We start from the raw sequence: 19,614 nt of genomic DNA on the forward strand, positions 1-19,614 counted from the left end.
CCCTTTGAAAATCCCAAACTAAAACTCTGACTTCTGCTTCAGTTGAGACATATACTGTATATTCTGTTAATTTAAACTGAGTTCTTGATGTGCCACGTCAGTCCCCTTTTGCGGCTGAATCTGTGACCTCCCAGTTTTGTAAAATTAGAAGACCCACCTCCAAACTTACAGAATTTTAGAAATGAATTACTGAATCAGTAGTGAATTTTGTTCTGCTGTGGGGTAATATAGCATGTCTGTTTATGGTGATTTATCCAAAAAATATTTAGGATGCAAGAGGAAAGGAGGGGAAATACAAAGCTGTACATCGTTTTAGTTTATAATGTATGGTCTTCCCATCTTTGCTCATGAGTGGTTTTGGTTTTTTTTTCTGATGTATTCTAATTGTTCTGTGTGGTTCGTATTGGGATTAGGAACTGGGGTACAGCTATGTGGAACTGAATGCTAGTGACACTCGCAGTAAGAACAGTTTGAAGGACGTGGTTGCCGAATCTCTAAATAACACCAGCATGAAAGACTTCTGTTCTGGTATGTGGAGTGTGTGATGTTCCTTTGTTGCTTTTTTTTTTTTTTTTTTTTAGGTAGGTAGGTCCCAATTATGTGCAGTGCTGAGCACCTCAACTCCTACTGAAGTGAAGTAACTGTACCCTTCTTCCATGACATCCACTGGGAGCTGAGTGTGCTCAGTAACTGGTAGGATCAATCCCATATTTTAGAGAGGGAGTTTCATGTATTAAGATGAAAGCAAGTCAGAGCAATGGGCTTGGGAAGAATCCTAAATATTACTTTAGGTTGATATTTTTAATTACGGTATGTTGTGGAAGTTACACAGACTGCTAAAAAACTGTATAATTGCTCTTCTGCTGCATAGGACTGGATATTGTAGACATGACAAGAGAATCAATCAGCACTACAGTGTGAACATGTATTTTGAGTGTACTGTATGTGCGACTGGCAGAACAGGAGATTAACATTTCATTAATATAGATTTAACTGTAGAGAGTTGTGTAAAGAGCAGCACCTCTATAACTCTGGGAAATAAGTATTTCAGTGCAACTTCACTTGTCCTCATTAATTTTTTAGGAACATCCCATTCAGTTAGCATGAAACATGTATTGATCATGGATGAAGTGGATGGAATGGCAGGGAATGAAGACAGAGGAGGAATACAGGTGAAACACCTACAGTTTGTTGCTGTCACTAGTAAAATGTATAACATTTATATGGGCAAAGTAGTTAATCTAGATAATAAAAATCTCATCACAGAGCTAAGTATTTAAAGTACTGAAAAAACCTGCTTGAACTGCATGGTTTGAGACACAGTAGAAATAAATTTCTTTTTCAATAGAGTGGTAAATGAAAGAGTTAGGAAAAGAAGGACCAGATCCATAATGTAACTCCATTACAGTCAATAGAGCTATGCTGATTTACACCAACTGACAATTTGACCCAAGTATTGACTCATAAGCTACTTTAAGATAACAAATTCTAATAGTTTTTGCTATGTGTGATATATGAAGACTCTAACATTTACACTGTAAATGTGTTTAAATTGCAGGAGTTAATTGGTCTGATCAAAACCACAAAGATTCCTATAATCTGTATGTGTAATGATCGGAACCATCCCAAGATTCGTTCCCTGGTCCATTACTGTTTTGATCTTCGCTTTCAGAGACCTCGGCTAGAACAGATTAAGGTAGGAATAGTAACATTAGGAGGTTGTTCATTGAGTAGCATTGCATTGAATGCAGCCAATTCTCTACAAGGATCTATTTTTTAATTTTCCAGTCACTGGTAGAAATAGAAATCTGCATCAACACCTAAGGTCAAAAATTAGGTTGCACGGAGTAACTTCAGTAGTTGCAGGGTGGAGGGGGATCTTGTTGGCTATTGCTCGCTTTTTCAAAAGTGGATGCATAGTTAGGCATCTAAGAAAGTGGCCTTATTTTTCAAAAGAGCCAAGTAAAGGTAACAATGGGTAATAGATATGCATACTTGAAAGAGGACTGTTTAAAAAAAATAATAAATCATACCTTGTAAATTGAAATGAAATCATTGTAACATTCTTAATTGTAAATGTGCATATTTAGTCCATCATTTTTATTCTATTTTAACTACATTATATGTACAAAAATACTCAAGATATTTTTCTCTTTCAAATATTTTGCTTATTACAGGGTGCCATGATGTCTATTGCATTTAAAGAAGGGTTAAAGATACCCGCTCCAGCTATGAATGAGATAATTCTGGCAGCAAATCAGGACATTAGGCAGGTCAGTTATACACCTGTACCAATCTTGGTAGCCTGTAGTTCATGCTTGCATTGTAGCACATGAACGTTAGATTGCTGCTTTTGCATAGAGATCAGATTTTCTTCCTATGTCTTTGTCCTGTCAGATGTCCTTAGCTATACATAAGCTGTCTGTTTTCTTTGTTCCCAGGTTTTACATAATCTTAGTATGTGGTGTACAAAAAATAAATCACTGACCTATGATGAGGCAAAAGCTGATGCCAGCAAAGCCAAAAAGGACATCAAATTGGTAAGAAGAGTGTACATCTTGGATCAGCTGCTAATGGATTTGTTCCTAGTAACCAGAAGTTCAACAAAAGAAATAAAATACTAGTAGTCAAAATATAGAGGTAGTCAGCTACTTAAAAAGTGTTTTGAGTGTGCACCAGACCCACTTATTTGCTAAAGTTTTGTCACCATAACTGAAGAGTAAAACCAACAAAAAAATTGAAGTAGAGTTTTTCCCAGAACAGGTGAGACCAGAATGCTCCTTGAAGTCTATTATGGATCTGTCTCACTGTGCAGATCTAATTTACCTGTGCAAGATTAAAATATTTTAGATGAAGTAGGCCAAGCAATGCAGCTTTTTATCGTGGTTTTTTTTTTTTTTTTTTTTTTTTTTTTTAAGGACTAACTTGGCAGCTCCCTGAAAGTTAAAGATTATGGAGCTCACTCCCTCCTACCCTTGACAATCGTTCATCCTCACAAACAGTCATAAAATTATTTACCTCAACCTACTCGCAGAGGTGTTGAAGCTCAATGTTAGTGTCTGTAAAGCACTTCAAGATCTTTGGATAGAAGTAGTTATAGTAGAGTTTTATATTAGAGTCCAGATATAGCTATGGGCTGTCACTATAGTTACTTCCTGTCCTCATCTACTATTCGTAGCAGATGCAGCACATGTGTGATCAGCTTTTTAAAATGCCTTTATTTTAGGGCCCCTTTGATGTCGTCAGGAAGGTTTTTACTGCTGGAGAGGAAACTGCTCACATGTCTCTTATAGACAAATCTGATCTATTCTTCCATGATTACTCTCTAGCACCTCTTTTTGTCCAAGAAAATTATGTACATGTGAAACCTGTTGCTGCTCGGTGAGTTGTCCCATATCACAAATAGTGGAGCTGGGGTGGTATGGGGGGAGGGGGAGAGGAATAGGGGGAGAGGGAGAGAGAGATTGTGTGTGTGTGAGAGAGAGAGAGTTTTTACTCTTTAATATATTTGGAGGTTCCTGTAGTAATATGGACAACTACTTTTTTCCAGAGGTAACATGAAAAAACACTTGATGCTACTGAGCAGAGCAGCAGACAGTATATGTGATGGTGATCTAGTTGACAAGCAGATTCGCAGTAAGCAAAACTGGAACCTTCTGCCTACGCAGGTAAACCCTTCTTTCATTTCTCATACGTAACTTAAGGATGTCCCAGATACCAGACCACTCCCTTGAAATTGTTGTCCTGGTTTATTACATAACTTATAGTTTATACAGTTATATTGTTCTTCAGTTCAAATGATAGATTCTGCCATTTGGACTACATTGCCCATATTCACGTGAGTGAAAAGCATCTCCTGTATTAATACAGCATTTCCAAAACTTCTGAAAGCTTAAGGCTCTCTTCAGGAAATTGCATGTCCCCTGAAACCCTGTTATATGTTGTAGAAAATTAAGATGGATAGGTCTTTATCATCATGTGTGTGTCCCCTACCTCCCTTGGCTAGTCCTTGTAATCCCCCCGCCATCACCATCACACTCTCTCTCTCGGAGAAAAACAGTGTTCACGTTTAAAGTATCATTGGCATCTGAGTTAGTTTTCATTGAAATGAATGAGACAATTCAGATCTCACAGGTATTGCAGCAGGCTCTTTGCAAACTCAGGCAGACACCTCTTCATTGGTTACACTGTCACATTTTGAAAGTTTTCTTTGTAACCATAATTGTTAGACTGTTGGTTTTAAAATTAAAGCTGACAGTATGGAGATCTGTCCATGCCATCTTGGCCAGTCCTCTGGTATTTCTCTCCCTCTCCCCTTCACACAAACTTTGAGAAACACTGTCACGCCCCTGGTGTCAAGTTCACAGAAACCTCTTGAAAGCTGTGTCCATTGGGGGATGCATGAGTGCCCCCTCAAGGTGCTAAACGTTTGGTGGCGAAGGCTGTATATATAAAGGAGTTTATTCCTGCCAGCCACTTCAGTTCCTTCAACACAGAGAGCAGACGGGATCCTCTGTGTTTGTCATCACGTTTAGGCTGGTGTAGTAGCCAAAATCATTAAATAGTTCAGTTTTAGGATAGTGGCTTTTGGTTTTGGGTATTTTGTATCTTAATCGTGTTTTGCAGCCTTTAAGGACTCAATCTGGTGCTGAGGCTGTGCCCAGACTGAAACCCCAAAAGGAGTTTAAAAGCTGTGCATGGTGCCTAGCTATTGTTCCTGAGCCTGATGCACCTGTAAGGTGCCTAACTTGCCCACAGAGATGGTCATTTATGTGTCTAGATACTCCTTTCAGGAGATACTCTGAAGGCAGCTGAGCCAGAAACATCAAGAACGGCCGGCCTCTGTACCAAAGCCCATGACAGTTAGGTGGACTAAGATGTCAGCTCCAGCCTTGGTCTCCATGTGCGCCCACATACTAGCCGCCGGAAAAGCAGCTGCTGAAATGCCGCCGAGAAGCTGCAACGTCAAGAAGCGCTCTCTCTGAAATGCCGCCGAATTTCGGTGGCGACGCCTCTTGATGACGCTGCTTCACGGCGGCATTTCAGCAGCGACGCCTCTTGACGTTGCCGCTTCACGGCGGCATTTCAGCAGCTGCTTTTCCGGTGGCCACAGTTCTCAGCGGATAGTTGTCTGGCGCCAGCCCCACGGAAAAGGTTGGGGACCACTGTATGAGCCCATGTATGAGCCTTTTTCTATGCCATGTATCAGTAGCTGTATTTCAGCTCTAACCATATGATTGAAAATACCTTGAAATCCGTAATGCCTATGCTGAGGGATTCATATCCCTTGGCCTGAGGGACGGGGTGGTGTGGTGCACAATTAGTTGTGCTGATGGCTGGCACACCAGATATATCTGTTGCTCTTAAGTGGTTAAAATACTAGGAAATATGCATTTCCTTTGCAAGGGATACTGAACTTTTTGCACTTACTTCTAGAAACATGCCAACGTACAGGGATTGTACAGGGATCATTTAGATTTAGTATTGACAGGAGGCTGGCCATAATAATGTTTAGAATAAGAAAAGATCTGGGATTTTTCTTTTGGTGGATATGGTGCATTTTAGAAGTTAAAAATGAGAGAGACTTAATAATCCATCCCATTACCACTGTAGGATTGTCTCCACCTTTTCTCTACGTTTTCTTTTGCTTTGCCCAGTCTAACTCTGCCTGTATCCAGGGATTCTCCATCACTGGCACTTTTTAAACAAGATTATTTTTCTAAAAGATCTGCTCTAGTTCAAATAGGAATTATTTTGGGGAAGTTTTTTGGCCTGTATTATGCAGGAGGTCAGACTAGATGATCACAATGGTCCCTTCTGGCATTAGAATTTATTATATGGCCTCCTCCACTTCCCACTGGAGATTATTCCACAGCCTCCCAGATACCCTGTGGGTATGTCTGGACTGTGCTTAAAAAAAACCCTAGCACTGAGTCTCAGAGCTCAGGTCAGTGGGCTCGGGCTGCATGGCTAGAAGTTGCAGTTTAGGGACTCTGGCTTGGGCTGAAGCCCGGGCTCTGAAATGCTTCCCTCTCACAGGGTCTAAGAACCTGGGCTCCAGTCTGAGCCCAAGTCAGCTGACCTGGGCCAGTCATAGGTCTTTCATTGCAGTGTAGACATACCCTATATTTGTATAGGTCTCCTCTATCTTTAACTTCTACAACATGCCACTATTGGTATTTTGTATTTTCAGTGTGTCACTTCAGGAAATCCTGGTGCCAGTGTTAAATATTTACTTCTGAACTGAATTTCATGTGTACTTCACCTTTCAGGCCATTTATTCGAGTGTTCTCCCTGGGGAGCTAATGAGAGGTTACATGTCACAGTTTCCTAACTTTCCAGGCTGGCTGGGGAAATTTTCATCCACAGGCAAACATGACCGGATTGTTCAAGAACTGGCAATGCACATGAGTCTCAGGTAATGCATCCAAAGAAGTGGGTTGTAGCCCACGAAAGCTTATGCTCTAATAAATTTGTTAGTCTCTAAGGTGCCACAAGTACTCCTGTTATTTTTTCAGGTAATGCAGACCTCCCTCTGTGCTTCCCAGTGTACACTGTTTTGGGATGTTTGTTCTTACTGGTAGTTAATGATCTAAAAGAGAGCTGAGTTACATTATCTCTTGCTGCAGTTAGGAGGAACTAGGTTCTGGAGAGCAGCAGGTGAGGAGAGAAATGAGAGGCTGATGTCTCCTAATAGGAGAGAGGGCACCAATGAGAAAGGAGAGCAAATGGATTAGGGACAGGACTGAGTGGGGTTTGGGAGAGAAGGTAACACTGGTCTTGGGAGGGTCAGAGCAAAATGTGTGGAAAGCAGAAAAGCTTCTATTTGCTATAGGTTCCTCCTTTTAAAATTAATATTAAAAGGTCCATTAGAGAGAGGGTAAGGACACAGATATATGTGCATTGGCTGGCAATGGTCACATTCCAAGAGCTTAGTCATAGGCTTCCAATAACACTGGGTTAGCACTAAGGTGGTCAATAGGCAGACTATAAAGCAATTTTTGTATAATCAGCCATTAAAATAGTTTGAGAATATGATTTTATTTAAAAAAAATTGTGGTTTGCTGTGGGATGCCCCTTGCTAGCTAGTCCACTGTAAATGATACTGTCTGTCCAGGGCCCTAATCTGGATATCTTGCGGCAGGGGCATTTGTAATTATTCAGCACTGGTAGCTCCATGCAGAAATGCAGCCTGCATTATGGTGTTCCTAGACACTGCTGATTCTTAACATGGTGAGAGCTTATTCATGAGGGTGTATTTTGATTTGCACTGGGAGCTGACCTTTAGGAATGAGCCTCAAGGGAATCCTGTTTAATGCAATCTCTCTTCATTTGGCAAGAACCCACACCAGCAAGAGAGCCGTAAACATGGAGTATTTGTCATACTTGCGGGATGCACTTGTTAGACCCTTGACAAGCTTAGGAACAGAAGGTGTACAGGATGCTGTAACATTCATGGACTCCTATTGCTTGATGAGAGAAGATGTTGAAAATATTATGGAAATATCCAGCTGGGGAGGCAAACCTAGTCCCTTTTCTAAACTGGACCCCAAGGTAAAATTCACTAGTTACGTTCTGCTATTACCTCCTTCTGTAAATGTATGGTAATTCTTTGGCTTTATGAATAAAACACAGAATAACATCCACTGTGACGTGGCATTGGGACAGGAGATGGATGGCTGAAGCAGGTTACCATTTCTGCTCCCAAAGTTACAATTTTGAAAGCTGATCTATAACCATGCTTTCAAATATTCAGTAGCCAAGTGACTGACTCTCAAAGAAGAAATACAGATTAGGCCCTTAATCTGCATTTTAGATGCGTCCTCCTGTGTACTCCCCGCATTCCTTTCCCTGATAGCTGTCTCCTTCTCTGCAAGCCTTAGGATACAGATACTCTTCTCTGGGGGAATCCTTGACCAGATCATAGCTTGGTTAGCCAAACAACGGGGAGTCTTTAATCTAGTGCTTATAGTGTCTCCTCACCCCTGAACAGGTCAAAGCAGCTTTTACACGTGCCTATAACAAAGAGGCACATTTGACACCATATGCCCTGCATGCAGTAAAGACCTCTAAACGGCAGCCAGGGCCCGGGTTGGCTTCAGAAGTGAATGAAGAATTGAATGCTGACGAATTGCAGTCTGATGAGGATGAGCAAGATCCTATTGAAAGTGATGCAATGATCAAGGTAATACTTCCAGCCAATAATAGAGCAGTGTAACACCAAGGAAACCGATCTGTCTCCTGTGAGAAGTTGGACCATCTCACCAGGGGCTAGAACACACACTCGCCGGTTTGCTGGGTGTTTAACTTTGACTCTTCTAAATCTCATCTTGTTGCAAATAGGGGAGCATTTTCTGATGGTAGGTTTGAAATTTTGGCTGGAGCACTGTTGTCTAATGTTCAAGTAGCACATTTAGGGTCTCCCGTCACTCAGCCAATTTTCAATTTGGTGTTTTTCTGTTTGTAATGCAATTGAACACCTCATCTGATCAATTCCATAATTTCAGGGAATGCTTTTGGCATCAATAGGACAGACCTTGCCCATTTTGGTGAAAATCGGAAAAGCAAAAGGGCGACTTGCAGAGCTCTTTGCATCTGGTTGCCAGAGCCAGCCCTTTCAATCAGCTCTATAAAACAAAGAAATTGCTGGTGTCTGCAAAACATCTGTGTTGCTCATTGGCCCACTACAGTTTAAAATGTTGTTGCCATCCTGAATGACTTATCTCCCAGACAGAGAAGAATGGTGGGGGAGGTACAGAGCCCCTAGTGTGCAGGAGCTGGAAGGGTGGCACACAGGGACGGAATGGAGGGATGCAAGGAGCCCTGATATGTGCAGTGAGCTTTGGCAACAGAAGTAATGAAGTGAATGTCCCTGGTCCTTTTTCACTTAAGTCTTTAGAGGTTTTATTTAGGTTATTGACTGCTTCAGGATCAGGACACAAATTGGAAGTAACTAATATTATCTATTTATGATATCCTTCCTTTAGACTTAACAAGCATCCTTATTGAGAATGTTGCCATGCTGTTTTGTCACATTTTAGCATGGCACACTAAACCTGCATTTTAAATTTTAACATTTTATTTCCAGCAAAAAAAGGCAAAGTCTTCCAAGTCGTCAAAAGCAGCAAACCGAGAAGAAACAAAAAAAGGGAAAGGGAAAGGAAAGAAATGAGAAACTGAACTGTTCAATACTGACTGGGTAACCACTCTAGCTTTGGACACAGCTTTGCTTGCCCATGATACCCGCTTTCTGGCAGTAATGTGAAGCAGTGATCCTATTGCAGCTGGAAGGGTAGAACCAGTGGGCTGAAAATGCTCCTCTTATAGAGGTAGTGTGGCTGCTTTGCAATGCAAATATGCATGGGTGATGTAAATGTTAACATGCTGCAAAGTATAAAAAAGATTGTAAACAAAATGCAGACTTTAGTCTGCTGCTGCTGGAAGGTCACCTGTAAATAAGCACCAGTTGCAGCAGTAACATGTTGAAAGAGGGGCTTAGCTTCCTGCCATTTATACTAATAGTCTTTCTTCACAGGACTTTGAACCTTTTTACTAAATCTCTGCTATTATGTGGTGAAATCTTGTACATAATGCAAAAAATTTAAATTGCATCTTTCTTTTGTACATTATAAAACTGCAGCAATGTATAAAATTGCAATAAAATTAGTTTCACAAATATTTTAAAATTATATTGGGCTTATTCAGGTTCCCCCCCCCTTTTCATAGCTTGAAGATGGTATTTGTCCCCAGCAGGCCTTAATAACAATCTACCTCAGCTTTTGGGGCTACAGCGTGTATTGGAATTTCTTCCCTGGGTTTTGCCTTCCGCCTCCCCCTCATTTTGTTGAAGGAGAGAGGGATGGAAAAGCTATATTATTGTCTCTTTTAGGCCAGTAGTGGAAAATACACAATGAGAATTAGCACTTCTGGATGCTTTTGTGCTATGGAATTAAACATCTCCTCATTTTCATAATGCATACATGCAATTTTAAGGCTCTATAGCAGGGGTGGGCAAACGATGGCCCGCAGGCTGGGGAGCGGGGTCTGGGACTTGCCCCGGGGTGCAGGGTTATGTCACTGCTTCTGGGAGCTGCTTGAGGTAAATGTCGCTTATAGCCTGCACCCCTGAACCTTTCCCCATGCCCTAACCCCCTGCCCCTCTCCAAACCCCTCAATCCCAACACAGAGCACACCTGCCCCAGCCCTGAACACCCTCCTACCCCCAACCCCAATTTTGTAAGCAGTCATGGCCCCACCCCTGCTCTATAGTGCCCTTACTGCATTGTTCAGGAACTAAAAATTCAAAGCATAGGGAAAAAAAACCAAAGCCTGATAGCCCAATATGCTCTTACCCAAAGTCTTCTCTCCCTCTTCCCCCCCCCCCCATTGAATTTCTAGCTCCAGATTCCTAAGCAGTGTTGTGGAATTGAAATAATTTAAACACCAATGTCTATATTGCAACAGCAACATGGAAATCTTTACAATATCTTAAGTTAGAAAAACTTTAAATGGGTATACCCCAAGGTCCTGAGATTAGTGTAATGCCCTCTTTATTATGCTAAATTTTACTTCCTTCAGCTATTTGTATTGCTTATCCACATCTCCTACCTATCAACCCCTCCAGTAATGAGTTGCCTATAAATGAACACACATGGAAGCAGTCACACCAGAGCTGTAGAGGGAATTCTATTGGTACTATACCCTCAAATGAAGTGACAAATTTACATATGCAGCAGAGAATGCTGAAACAAAGAGTTAGCACTGTTCCCCCTTTGTGCTGCTGAAGCTGAACAGACTTTAAAGTTAAACTTAAGGGTAAAATTGGATTTATTCTGCTTTCAGTAAGTACATTTGTAAATATTTAGTTAATTTTTGTATCACAAAATAGAGAACGGAACTGACAACTGCTCAGGTATTAAATTGTTTGGGGGGAAAAAAAATCCACCAAACTGATAAGGAGCTTCCTTAATGCCACAACACTCCAGAAGGACCCAGTCATTCTGAAAATGAAGAGGAGCAGTTACTCAGTCTTCAAAATAGAGGCAACTGTACCAAACTGACTTTTCAATGCATTAACAATAAATACATTGCTTGTCAGTCTTCTAATATGGAATTAACGTTATTATAAAACTGAACCTCTTTCATAGTCAGGATTGATGTTTAAATACAATAGTTGGAGAAGATATGTACTATAACTAAAAAGTGAAATATTAGTCTGCTGCTTATGGTGACAATTTCTTTTCAAAAGTGCTTAATACCCACTGTGTAAACCTACAGGACTGTAGGTACAATACACTAATTACAGCTCTCATGTAAGAATAGTTGGTATCTGAACAGTACTAAGCTTTGTCCACTTGAACTACAAACAAACCAATATGTAGATTCTAGCTAAACATTTCCTCCAAAGATTTCTGGTACCTGAAAATAGAATTGGGATGTCAAATACTGGATTCAAAATGTTAACCAGTACAGTATTTACTGTAAAATAGGGTAAGGAGTGAATTAATGGCAGCAAGTAGTGAGAATTTGGTTGCATTCTTTGAAGACTGAGCATTTCAAGCCAAAATTTGCTACCTGAAGTTGTCAAATAAGAATCAAAACTAATGGCTTGCAGTGCCTTCTTGCCATCCTGTTTATCACATTGATGGATTCCCAATCTGCTTCAGCCTGTAGGTACTACCATGTGCTTGGTGTTGCACATATTCATCTTTGATTGTAAACTTTGTAGGGCAGGGAACACCATAGAGTTCCCATATAAACAAGCACACTTAGTATACTAAGTTTTGTAATTACATAAATATCCATTTTCCCTAAAGTTCATCAAGCTAGTCACTGTATCTTGGCTCATTTCTTGCATATCTTCCCAGGGTTTGTTCTAGAGGTGGCAGTAGCACTTACTTGAATAAATTCACTGTTCCATTTCTTCTGGGTTGAGATATGGTGTGCAGTCAGCTATCTTCTTAAGATGGACAATGCTAACTCTTTCTGAACACATTGGACATATATTTTCACTCTGCAACATGCTATTTTAAAAGAAATATTTCAGGTCAAATTACATTCCTGACACCATTTTCAACCACATGGTGTTGGGCTTGATGCAGGAATTAGTGGGGAAAATTCTATGGTCTGCTATGCAGGCAATCAAAACCTGTTACAATTACCTAGTTTAAGGCCAGAAAGAACTATCAATTTTAGTAGGTGGGGAGGGAGAAAATGACACAGTTGTAAGGTGTCAACTACAGTAGAACCTGAGTTACAAACAACCTCCATTTCAGAGATATTTGTAACTCTGAAATGTATGCACCTTTGAACAAAACGTTATGGCTGTTCTTTCAAAAGTTTACAACTGAACATGAGTCAACACAGCTTTGAAACTTTACTATGCAGAAGAAAAATGCTGCTTTTTTTTTTTTTTTTTTTTTAGTTCAATAACACAGAACTGCACTGTATTTGCTTTTTTGGGGGGTCTCTGCTGCTCCAGATTGTGTGCTTCCAAACCAGATGTGGGGTTGACTGGTCAGTTTGGTGTTCGTAATTCAGATTCTACTGTAACTACTTATAATTTGGAAAGAAGAGGTTTCTTGGATGCTGCTATAGTAAAGCACATATAGCTCTTGGAAGGCTGTCTAGCCCACTATTGTATTCTGGAGATGGGCTATGTTAGTAATTCTATTTAAAGCTCCAGTCTCATTTGAGAAATCAAATATGCAGTCTTATGGCTACTCAGGTTTGAAAGTAAAATATGCAAATCTAAAAAGAGTATAGAATAAAGAGAATATTGAAAGGGAAGGCTTTCTACTGATAAGGTAGTTCTGTTCAAATGTCAATAATAAGCACTAACTGAGCTGAGGAACTGCTCCTACTTCCCTGTGACTGCTAATCAGGAGATATTCCCTTGCTTAAGGCAGAATAACTGAGGTCAAAGCTCTGCCAAGGTACATTCTTACTCTAGAACCAAGCATTAGGGAGAGTGTGTCTGTCGGGTGGGGGAACAGATGCTTTGGTCCTTTGAATCTTAAGGGGACCACATCGATAGTTGGGGCTCCTCAGGCCACTATTGGTGTGTTTCTGCACTGCCTCTTTGGGGATGGGAGGGAAAAGTGTTGGGAAGTTGCAAAAGCCTATTTCCACCCTTGCTAGTTTCTTTCAAAGTTTACAACACTGAATCAGCTGCTCCGTTCTCTATTTGTAGCATGCATTCGACACGCCCAAATGTGTTCATGCTAAGGTAGCGCTATGGTGAAAGTGTGGGGTAAGGGTAAATGATGAGCCTTCAGAATGAAAGGCTTAAAATTCCTCCTGTGGAAAAGGGTCTTTGCTATTTAAAAAAAAAAAAAAAATCCTTATTCAGCAGGAAAGATTCCAACTTACTTTTTGAACTCAGAGTGCAGGGCAGGGAAGTCACAATTTGGACAGGCTGTCCAGTCATTTTTTACCATATGCCGACCCTGCAGGTGAAAGTTTTCAATGATTAAACCCAATTGTAAGTATTTGCATCCTAATCAGCATTCTGACTCTTCAGCCCTGCTCCTTTCTGCAGCGAAAGATCTTAATTCTAAAAAGTTTCATGAGTGACACTAACTCGTAATGGTATCAAATACCCTACAGCGTGGCTAGATTTAATGCTACTGTACTTTATTTTCAAGCGAACATTACATGAGATTGATAATTTGGATACTTCATTTTTGCATCTGTTGCTGCATGAATAGTGCTGTGGATTTTAAGAAGTTCTGAATACGAAGATGCAGAATTTCATTACAGTTTTCTGCTATTTGTAATTCTCCCTTCTTCCCCTCTTTTTGGCAAGGGACAATTACCATGACCATTACTGAGTTACCATTTTAAGAGTTTATAAACAGCAGTCCCAGATATTTACCAAAAATGTTGGGGCTTTTTTTTATACTGGAGTTTGTTCTAGGTACAAGATTTCACTTGCTAATCATGCACACAGAAGGCACCAGAGCTGTGAGGTCATCTGTTTGCATACCCCCTTATCCAACCTGAGATCACAAAGTTGCAGGCAAAGCAGCAGTTTTTGTGATAGTCTGCTTAGAGTGAGACAGCTTCCTTCTTGTGTACACTCTTAATTTAAAAAGGTTCCGTAAATACATAGATGTTACATCTTTGGAACTCTGACATTGTGCACAGCAGTCTTAATTGAAAACACACTCCTTTCTTCCCCTTACCATACACCTTATAATTTCACTATAAAAATTCATTGGTTTCATTAAATTTCAGCGATATAATAGTCAGCTATTTTGTGTTCTCATTTAAACAATGGGGATAGAGACTGACTGGACAAATGTGTTTGAATCAATTACAAATTTAGATGAATGTTACTAATCAAAACAGTGACATTTTAAGAAGGGGGAAGAGGCAGACCTTGTACACAGTGCTAAATACTAAAGGAAGCATTCTCAAACCATGTGCGCGCGGGGAGGAGGGGAATTTGTCATTCAATTTAAAATACTCACAGTTGCAATGCAATATGGGAGATTGTTTTTACATCCAGCGCAGAGGAGTTCACACTCTGGGAGCAGGAATTCACAGTATGGGCATGGTGTAGTTGGCTCTTCTGCCTCAGATGTGTCTGGTCGTCTAGAAATAAGATATGAATCTGAATTAAGTACAAGAAATCCTTCACAAAAAAGAAGACCACACCTTATTTCTGTAAAGAGCAAAACATTATTTTTTTGGAGTAATGTACAGTTTCCAGTTAACAATATTTTGTCACCTTCCCTCTTCACCAATTTTCCCTTAGATACTGCACATATTTTCCTTACACTGTCTAACACTGCAAGTGGGCCCTTAATTTGAAGCATTTATTTGCCATTAAGCAATGTTGATCACCATTTTGAATTCTTAATCTCTCAAACATCCCAGTAATAAATGGTATGTGTATATATACTATGTAATATCATCTAATCTTACTGTTTCTTAGGCACCACTCACCATGATATTTAGGTGTTAAATATTAGAATTTTTAAGCTTCAGAATTGTAATAGTTGGACTATAGTTTCTGCTCAGTGGAGTTGCAGTGCATAAGCTCTTTTTCAGCAAGTATGTATGGTGGTGAGGGATCCTGATCCAGACTCTACTATAAAATGTTTAGATTATAACTAATATGAGGGCAGTGAGAGGGACACTTAAAATTAGTTTTCCTAAGTGATTTCTAGATATACTCTGTTCTGGAACTTTATAGATAAAAGGCTTTGATCCTCTTTCATAGCACTTTCCATTTAGCTTAATACATCCTTTCCAATGTCTCAGCATAATGAGCTTTGAGAACAATTAGACATTTTCATTAAAATATTTTATAAAATTTGGCAAGGTTCAGATTTTGTACCCTGATTTTATTCGGCGGGACATGAGCTATTTCAGTTGTATTGACCAGAGCAGTCAAAACTCCTCCCACAAGTTGCAAAAATTCTGCTCTCAATTTCCCCCATGTAACCCTATTGTCTCCAATAGGGTGTCATGAGTATAGCAGAGCAGTTTGGCATGCTGGCTGGGAGATGTTTACAGTGGCACCTAAAAAGCAGGCAAGGAGCTTTAGACATGTAGGATAAACACACCATCGCTATTATCTATACAGTATTATTATACTAGGAAAACAGGTCTCTGCCTCTAAGAATTTGTGGTCTAAACAGATTACAAAGAAGGGGGAGGGAGAAGGAATTTGAGAGTTTGCCTTTTTAACTTTGGTATTTATCCTTGGCCTCGTCTCCCTTTTTTTTTTTTTTTTTTTAAACTGTTGCCTTTGCACCTTTCTACAAAGTGCTGTGCACAGTAGTGATGCTGAACAACTGACTCCTGAAAATACAAATATAGGAGAACTACTACGACTTCGTCAGTTCAATTCACTATAGACTTTCACACCTGTGCAAAATGGGTGTAAAGCATTGCAGCGGGTTTGGTAGCATTTTACACCCACTTTGCACAGAGGTAAATGACTATACCACATGCAAGACAATGAAAAATAAGGGCCTCAGTCTTTAGCGGAGTTGGAAATTATTAACCTCCCAACCTCAGGTAAGGATTATGGAAAAATATCTAAGGAAAAAATATGTAAACGTAGATTTTATAGAGGAACAATAATGCTACAGATAAAGTTGTTTTGTTGTTTGCACTTATAAATCATATTAGCCTAGCTCACCTGACCATTGCTTCAATCTTCTTTTTGTATTTAAGATCTATTTTATTGCGGTACTCCGGTCTCATCAACATAGCAGCAAAACTGAAAGCTGAGTTTTTCAATCCTGCTCTATGACACTCAATCACTGTTGACGTCAGGATTGGGACAATGTCTGCAATGAAACAATGGCAAACATTCATCTACCACTAGCAATGCTAAAAACCTTAGCAATCGAGCAAACAAGGTTGAGAGGCTTTTGAAGAAATTCTTTACTCAGGGCACAGAGCTACACGGATTTTTGGTACTTGTATTTCCACATAGATATGCAGGGTTTGAAGGGATCTCAAAAGGTCACCTAGTCCAGCCCCTTGTGCTGAGCCAGTATTAAGTATAGCTACTCCACCTTCTTTAACCCGTTCTTAAACTTCCAGAGACAAGGATTCCACAACCTCCCTAGGGAACCTGTTCCAGTGCTTAATTATCCTTATAATTATAAAGTTTTTCTTAATATCTAACTTAAATCTCCCTTGCTGTCAAGTAAACCGATTGTTTCTTGTCCTACCCTGGGTGGACATGTGACCAGCTGTTCTCCCATACTTTTTATAAACAACCTTTTACCTATCTGAAGACTTACATTCTCCCCTCAGTCTTGTCTTCTCTAGAATAAACATGCCCAGTTCTTTCAACCTTTCCTCACAGGGCCTGTTTTTTTTAAACCTCTTGTTTTTGTTGTGCTTCTCAGGACTCTCTCCAATCAGCTCCCATCTCTCAAAACATGGTGCCCAAAACTGGACACAGTAATACAGCTGAGGTCTCACCACTGCTGAACAGAGCAGAACAATTACCTCATGTGACTTACATAGGACATTCCTGTTAATGTATCCCAGTCACTGGGTTTCCTCTCACTATGGTGCATTTCTGAGACTGAACATATGACCTTGGGAATTGTTAGATTACCCCCACCTCTCCCAAATATGGTCATGGTTCACCTCTTACCATGGCTCTATTAATAGCAAAACATTCACAGTGTCTCTGGACTGATAACTTAGGTAGAGACATCAGTGGCTGGGAACTTGGGAGCGGACGGTTGAGTATAATTTCTGTCACGTGTTCAAGAGTGCAGGAGTTAGTGTAGCTGGCTGGTGCTGGTCATGCAGAGCAGCCTATGTGTAGGCAGGTGAAAAGTGAACATGTGGTGTAGACATATGTACTGTCACTACTGTTGTCATATGTGAGAGGATTCTGCATGTAGCTGTTTCTCAAAGAAATTTTACCTTTGGTAAGTAGGTAACAGTATTCCCTAGACAGAGTATAAGGCATACAGCAATAATGTCTAATTACCAAAGCAAAAAATGAAAATTTTAAAGGTAACTACTATATAACAGTGAGCCAAGCATTAGCATCTTGCACTGTACTTTGTCCCAAGCAAGGATTGCCATAATGGTAAGACTCCCTGGCCTTGCAGTACTCTCTTGTACTGAAGATGCAGTACATTTGAAAGAAGACAGATGAGTTTTGTGGCAAGGTCCCAGAGTTGACCCACCAATTACATATGATATTGAGACTGTGGTTCATGCAACTTAATACCGCAAACATTTAGCAATTATTATGGTTGAGGACACACACTTAGCTAGCAGTGTTGAGCTCATCACTGTAAGGCCTTCATACCTATGTGGCATGTAGCAAAGCAGGTTTTCCATGGCAGGACAGGTTTAACTTTTACTACATACCTACACTTGTTCAAAGATATGCACAAGAGGAAAGTATCTGTCTGATGCACTGGATAGTTAATTCTCGTATGCTTTTTTGTGTGTGGACAGCACTTACGTGATGGGAACTTGCTGATGTTGTTGGCTACACGAATAAGCATGCGTGCACCCTTCATGTGATCTCCACGTTTAACATGAGTCTGAAATAAAACAAGTGGGTATATTTACACTACAGATTACAGCACCAGCATTTGGAGGATCTGAAACTAGTAAATGCTTTGGCCACTCTATACTTAGAGCCCTGCGCGGATAAAAAAATGTGGATTCGCATCCGCCAGGATCAACCCACGATATGCTAGCCATCTTTTACCTGTATCCACAGCAGCAAGCTGTCTCACAAGGGTTGGGGGGGAGGGGGGAGGAGAAGAAGAGGTGGAGGAGTGAGTTGGGGGGGGGGCAGGGTCTTGCAGGGAAGAGGCAGCAGGAGGGTGGGGTTTGGGGGTAAGGGGCAGTGCAGGGGTGGGGTCTCAAAGGGGTGTTGCATCACATGCTGCTCCCAGGGGCTCGCTAGTGATGGCACACTGTGAGTGCAGCAGTGCATCTTGCATCACAATCCTCATGGCCAGGCCTGGGAGCGTGGTCAGGGCTACCGGGCTGGGCCATGGTGGGGATGCTGGTGCTGCCTGAGGGGCAGGAAGTGGCGTGGCGAGTGGGTGCTGGAGAGCCCCGACTCTGACCTGCCGCCCAGCCCCAGCCACTGAGTGTGCTGCGACCCCTGGGCTACACGAGCCAGACGCCGTGGGCCAGGCGCCTCAGGTGAGTAGAGCCCTGTGTGGTTGTATCTGCATCCGATCCATTATCCACAAAAATGGTCCATGGATATGAAGTGGATATCCGCAGATTTGCAGGGCTCTCTCTATACTGTACTTAGTATTTCAGCTAATCTTAGAACTACTTGCTACCGTAGCTTCTCAAACTTCTGTAACTTTCTCCTTTGGGCTTTACCTCTCTAAGGTAAGGTATTAATTTTAGGTTTTATTAACAACAGTTTATAGCCTGTAGCTGCCAGTAAGACTTTTCCATGGACAAACCTCCAAGTTATCAGCGAATCACTTGTGGATTTAAAGGTTGTCTGATAAGATTATTAAGGCATCAAACCATTCTAAAAGATGCTGGGCCAAACTTTTTGCTGGCAGTGCACTGATGCAATTCTACTAAAATCAAAGATAAATATAGTCTCCTCTCATACACAGTCTACAAACTTAAATTCTCTGCCCACATATTGTAGTGGGATACAGCTGATGTTTTGTAACTTAACCGCCTGAAAACCTCCACCATCTATACTGCCAAAATAGATACAGAACCAGTAAGGGGAGGCCCACAAATATTTATGGATAGAGACCTCTACTAGGCTCTATGACACCTATATGTCTGCCTCACTACTTATTTTCTTTGGGCCACTGGAGGGGGAGATGATGTGTTTTGGGGAATGCTATTTAGCCCTCTTTATCCTCTGAAAGACACGGTGAGTGAGGTATATATTGGACCAACTTCTGTTGATGAAAGAGACAAGCTTTCGAGCTACATAGAGCTCTTCAGGTCTAGTCTTTATCCTCTGGCATTTTTATAGGGCATCTCTCTTCCCCCTCTGCCCCAACCTGAGGTCTTTCTCAGAGGATGACTTCTTTGGTGCCTCCATTTTCTTATGACCTGTCCCTAAGCCAGCTGAAAGTGTTCCTACTGATTGTTTTTGAGCCGGCTATCTCCTTG

General features: G+C 40.8%; 2 protein-coding genes across 2 annotated transcripts in view; one reads left to right on the plus strand and one right to left on the minus strand.

Annotated features, from left to right (window-relative positions):
• Window positions 1–9,172, plus strand: part of RFC1 (replication factor C subunit 1) — an 83,937-nt gene extending 74,765 nt beyond the window's left edge. The window contains exons 15-25 of the mRNA XM_065404931.1: window positions 414–528; window positions 1,084–1,172; window positions 1,559–1,696; window positions 2,178–2,273; window positions 2,442–2,540; window positions 3,227–3,381; window positions 3,551–3,668; window positions 6,273–6,418; window positions 7,341–7,554; window positions 7,994–8,185; window positions 9,089–9,172. Of these exons, the coding sequence (XP_065261003.1) occupies window positions 414–528; window positions 1,084–1,172; window positions 1,559–1,696; window positions 2,178–2,273; window positions 2,442–2,540; window positions 3,227–3,381; window positions 3,551–3,668; window positions 6,273–6,418; window positions 7,341–7,554; window positions 7,994–8,185; window positions 9,089–9,172 (1,446 nt within the window). The remainder of the gene's footprint in view (window positions 1–413; window positions 529–1,083; window positions 1,173–1,558; window positions 1,697–2,177; window positions 2,274–2,441; window positions 2,541–3,226; window positions 3,382–3,550; window positions 3,669–6,272; window positions 6,419–7,340; window positions 7,555–7,993; window positions 8,186–9,088) is intronic.
• A 2,736-nt stretch (window positions 9,173–11,908) lies between these two features.
• Window positions 11,909–19,614, minus strand: part of WDR19 (WD repeat domain 19) — an 85,612-nt gene continuing 77,906 nt past the window's right edge. The window contains exons 27-31 of the mRNA XM_065404994.1: window positions 17,963–18,044; window positions 16,157–16,307; window positions 14,475–14,598; window positions 13,372–13,448; window positions 11,909–12,023 (exon numbers count right to left, since the gene is read on the minus strand). Of these exons, the coding sequence (XP_065261066.1) occupies window positions 11,909–12,023; window positions 13,372–13,448; window positions 14,475–14,598; window positions 16,157–16,307; window positions 17,963–18,044 (549 nt within the window). The remainder of the gene's footprint in view (window positions 12,024–13,371; window positions 13,449–14,474; window positions 14,599–16,156; window positions 16,308–17,962; window positions 18,045–19,614) is intronic.

This window comes from Emys orbicularis, chromosome 5 (genome assembly GCF_028017835.1).
Source record: "Emys orbicularis isolate rEmyOrb1 chromosome 5, rEmyOrb1.hap1, whole genome shotgun sequence".
Lineage (NCBI taxonomy): Eukaryota > Metazoa > Chordata > Testudines > Emydidae > Emys > Emys orbicularis.